We start from the raw sequence: 3,284 nt of genomic DNA on the forward strand, positions 1-3,284 counted from the left end.
CATCAATTGATAGGACCATATGGTTCTTGTTCTTTGCCTTGTTGATAGCAGTTACATTGTTAATACAACTATTAAGTGGTCAGGTGCTTTGGTAAATATGGGACCAGGGAAGACATTCAATAAATTCTATAGGATTGTGCTTTGCATTAAGATTAAAATTGGGAGGACTTTGTTTATTTGCTTTTTCTAGTTTTGGTGTTTTGGTTTTGGTTGGGTTTTTTGGTGTTTTTGTTTTTTTATGTACATAGACAACTATTATATTATGAAATATATATCTTAACCAGTTGCTGTTGGGTCATTCTCCTCTTGGTAATTCAGTATGTGCCCAAGTAGTGTTGCTCCCCAGGTTTTCAGTGGTTTATTTTTAGAAATTAGATCTCCACATCCTCCCCCGCAGAGCATCTCAAGGAGAAGCTGAGACTCCAATCCTGTTGTTATCAATTGAACATGTGAACCCTTTGTACCTCACGCTGCTATTGTAGCCCCGTGCTCTTCTGTCTCTGCTTCGATCCAATTCAATCCCTGTAATCTTAAATTCATGCCATCCTTATTCATCTTGGTAGACATAATCAGTAGTTGGTGAGCAAACAGACTTTTTGTACTAGCTTTTGACATTCATTAAAAAAAAAAAGCCCCAATTCTGAATTTTGGAAGATACCATCTCCTTTGGGCATTTCTTCTTGGAACAATGTAAGAAGGGATTGTTTCCCACACAGAGAATGAATTTTCAATTAAAAAAAAAAGGCAATCTATCTTCAAACTATAAAAAAGTCTTCTCATATTCTGTAGATTATGAACTGCTGATGGCATTCAGATTTATATTGACTTCTATAGTGAAAATAAGGCCACATCTTACTAGTGTTCTTGTTATCTGGTTAGACTCACCATATTACGTGCCAGTGAGTCAGAACCGACTCATAGCTGACCTTCCAATGGGTTTTCAAAGCCTATAAATTGCATAAGAGGCAAATGCCCATCTTATTCCTGCAGACAGCTTGTTTTAAGTGAGCAGCACATCTCCTTACCCATTCACTCACCTGATTGGCTTAATGGATAGACTTTTTAATGTTAATTTGGTTTGAGGGGACTCATTACTTACAGGGCCTATTCCTCAGAAAGGAACATTGAGCTTGGAATGGTGGGTGGAGCGTCAGAGAATGAGAGGAAGACCATCACCAAGATGGATTGACTCAGTGACTGCAGATATGGCCTCAACTGTGTCAGAGATGATGAGGGTGGCACTGGAGAGGACAGAGATCATAGGGTCACTGTGAGTTGTACTCGACAGCACCTAAAAACAACAACAACAACACTTGAAGGTGGCGTTTCTCAACTTCTTGTTTTGGATCACCCATATCGTTGGTATTGCTGGATGTGCTTGATAAAAATGCAAATTGGTGAACCCAACCCTCAAAAATGACTTTCTATTACAGCCGGCATAAGCCCCCAAAAATCTATAATTTTAACAGGCATCTACGATGATTTTTAATCATGCTACAGTTTAAGAATCACTGTTTGGAGAATTTAAAAAAAAAATAAATCAGGGGTATCTCCCTTTATAAGAATTTGGAGGTAATGAGAAAAGCAGGTCAATTTCTTACCCATTCTTCAGAGAAATCATTAAGTCAGGAGGATTACATTGTTTCACAGTGTTTGAATTATCAGTGATTAAAGAAAGATCATCCTTGCACAGCTTTCTTTTTTTAATGTAGGAGAGTTCATGTGAAGAACAATAGATGAACTGTAAGAGGGCAGAGAGAAGAAAGGCAGTGGGGAGCCTGTGTACTAGAGAAGAGACTGAGATTAAGAAACTGAAAGTAAATTTTGAAGCAGGCATAGCGATTCATTCAACTTTACCATCTGTTTTGCTCTAATTGGCATGCTCTGTGGGTCTGCACTGTGCATGATTGTATCTTTCTAAATGCTTCTGGAGACTCAACTCCTTTCTTTTCTCTAGAGTGAGCAATTGTCTCTCCTTCCTCCCCCACACCCCCATAGGAAGAGCGTCGGGTGATTTATGTTGGTAAAATCCGACCTGACACAACCCGGGCTGAACTGAGGGACCGTTTTGAAGTTTTTGGTGAAATTGAGGAGTGCACAGTAAATCTGCGGGATGATGGGTGAGAATCTTCAAGATTATTTCTTGTTTAGGAGCTGACGTATGTAAAAAATTATGGCCCTAAGATTACTCAGATGGAAGTTGCCAATGTAAGTGCTTTGAAAGATGACATGTTGAGTTCAAAACCTTATTTATTTTCTTTCATCCTTACTTATTAATCTTTTTAGTTGAGATTTCCTGTCCCAGAAATAAGTATTTAGCCGCCTGACAGGACAATCACATTGATAAATGGGTGGTGTGTTGGCTCTCTTGAAATCTGCCAGGGTGGAAAGGGTTACAGCCATGTATGCTAATACTTGTTTAAGTGACTTTGAACTTCGCTTCTTCATTGCAGAGACAGCTATGGTTTCATTACCTACCGTTACACCTGTGATGCTTTTGCTGCTCTTGAAAACGGATACTCCTTGCGCAGGTCGAATGAAACTGACTTCGAGCTGTACTTCTGTGGACGCAAGCAATTTTTCAAGTCTAACTATGCAGACCTAGGTATGGATTTTATTGTACATGGAATGAGGAATCCATAATGTGGCGCTCACAAAGGGAGCAAATATCATCTCTAGGCATCTGAGTGTGAACTAGCGGGAATATCTGAACCCAGATGGTTTTTATTTTCAAGTGGAAGATGTGGTTTGAGAAGCAAGCTGCTTAGGTTTTAGTAACAAGGGGCAGAAGTAAAGTAAATTTCTTGTACAACAAACTGCCTGAGTGCTGAAATTCTTCATGGTGTTTTTGTTTTGTTGCTTTTTTGTTTGGTTGTGTGTGTGTGTGTGTGTGTGTGTGTGTGCACTTTTGCTTGGCAAGTCCACATATGTTAGGATATGTGTGTGCACGTGTGCTTTCTTTGCTAGCTTGGTTGCACAGCATTATCTTTGTTTAGTGAAATACAATATGCAAACACCCCCCCTCCTGTTCTTTATTCCTTCATTACTTTACAGTATCTTACAAATATTTCCATTCTCTATGCATTGCAATTTGTGAAGGAGAAAGAATACACCCAATGCTAAAATATCACGCTGTTACTCCCTTACTTTAAAACAAAAGGCAGAAAATGTTAAAATATATATACACAAATTCCTGTCAATTTTTTGGAATGCTTCCACAGCTTCAGGATTTGTGACTTTCTTATACACAATTACCAGAATAATCTTAGAAGGTATTAATAATA

The 3,284-nt window shown here is 38.6% G+C and overlaps 1 protein-coding gene across 3 annotated transcripts in view; it reads left to right on the plus strand.

Moving 5' to 3' along the window:
- PPARGC1A (peroxisome proliferator-activated receptor gamma, coactivator 1 alpha) overlaps positions 1-3,284 on the plus strand; it is a 1,278,036-nt gene that overhangs the window by 1,265,500 nt on the left and 9,252 nt on the right. For all 3 annotated transcript variants that reach the window (XM_006899276.1, XM_006899274.1, XM_006899275.1), the window contains 2 exons: positions 1,999-2,120; positions 2,454-2,605. In XM_006899276.1, coding sequence (XP_006899338.1) covers positions 1,999-2,120; positions 2,454-2,605 — 274 coding nt within the window. The remainder of the gene's footprint in view (positions 1-1,998; positions 2,121-2,453; positions 2,606-3,284) is intronic.

Source organism: Elephantulus edwardii, unplaced genomic scaffold (genome assembly GCF_000299155.1).
Source record: "Elephantulus edwardii isolate Elephantulus edwardi_28Jun2011 unplaced genomic scaffold, EleEdw1.0 scaffold00251, whole genome shotgun sequence".
In the NCBI taxonomy this organism is placed as follows: Eukaryota; Metazoa; Chordata; class Mammalia; order Macroscelidea; family Macroscelididae; genus Elephantulus; species Elephantulus edwardii.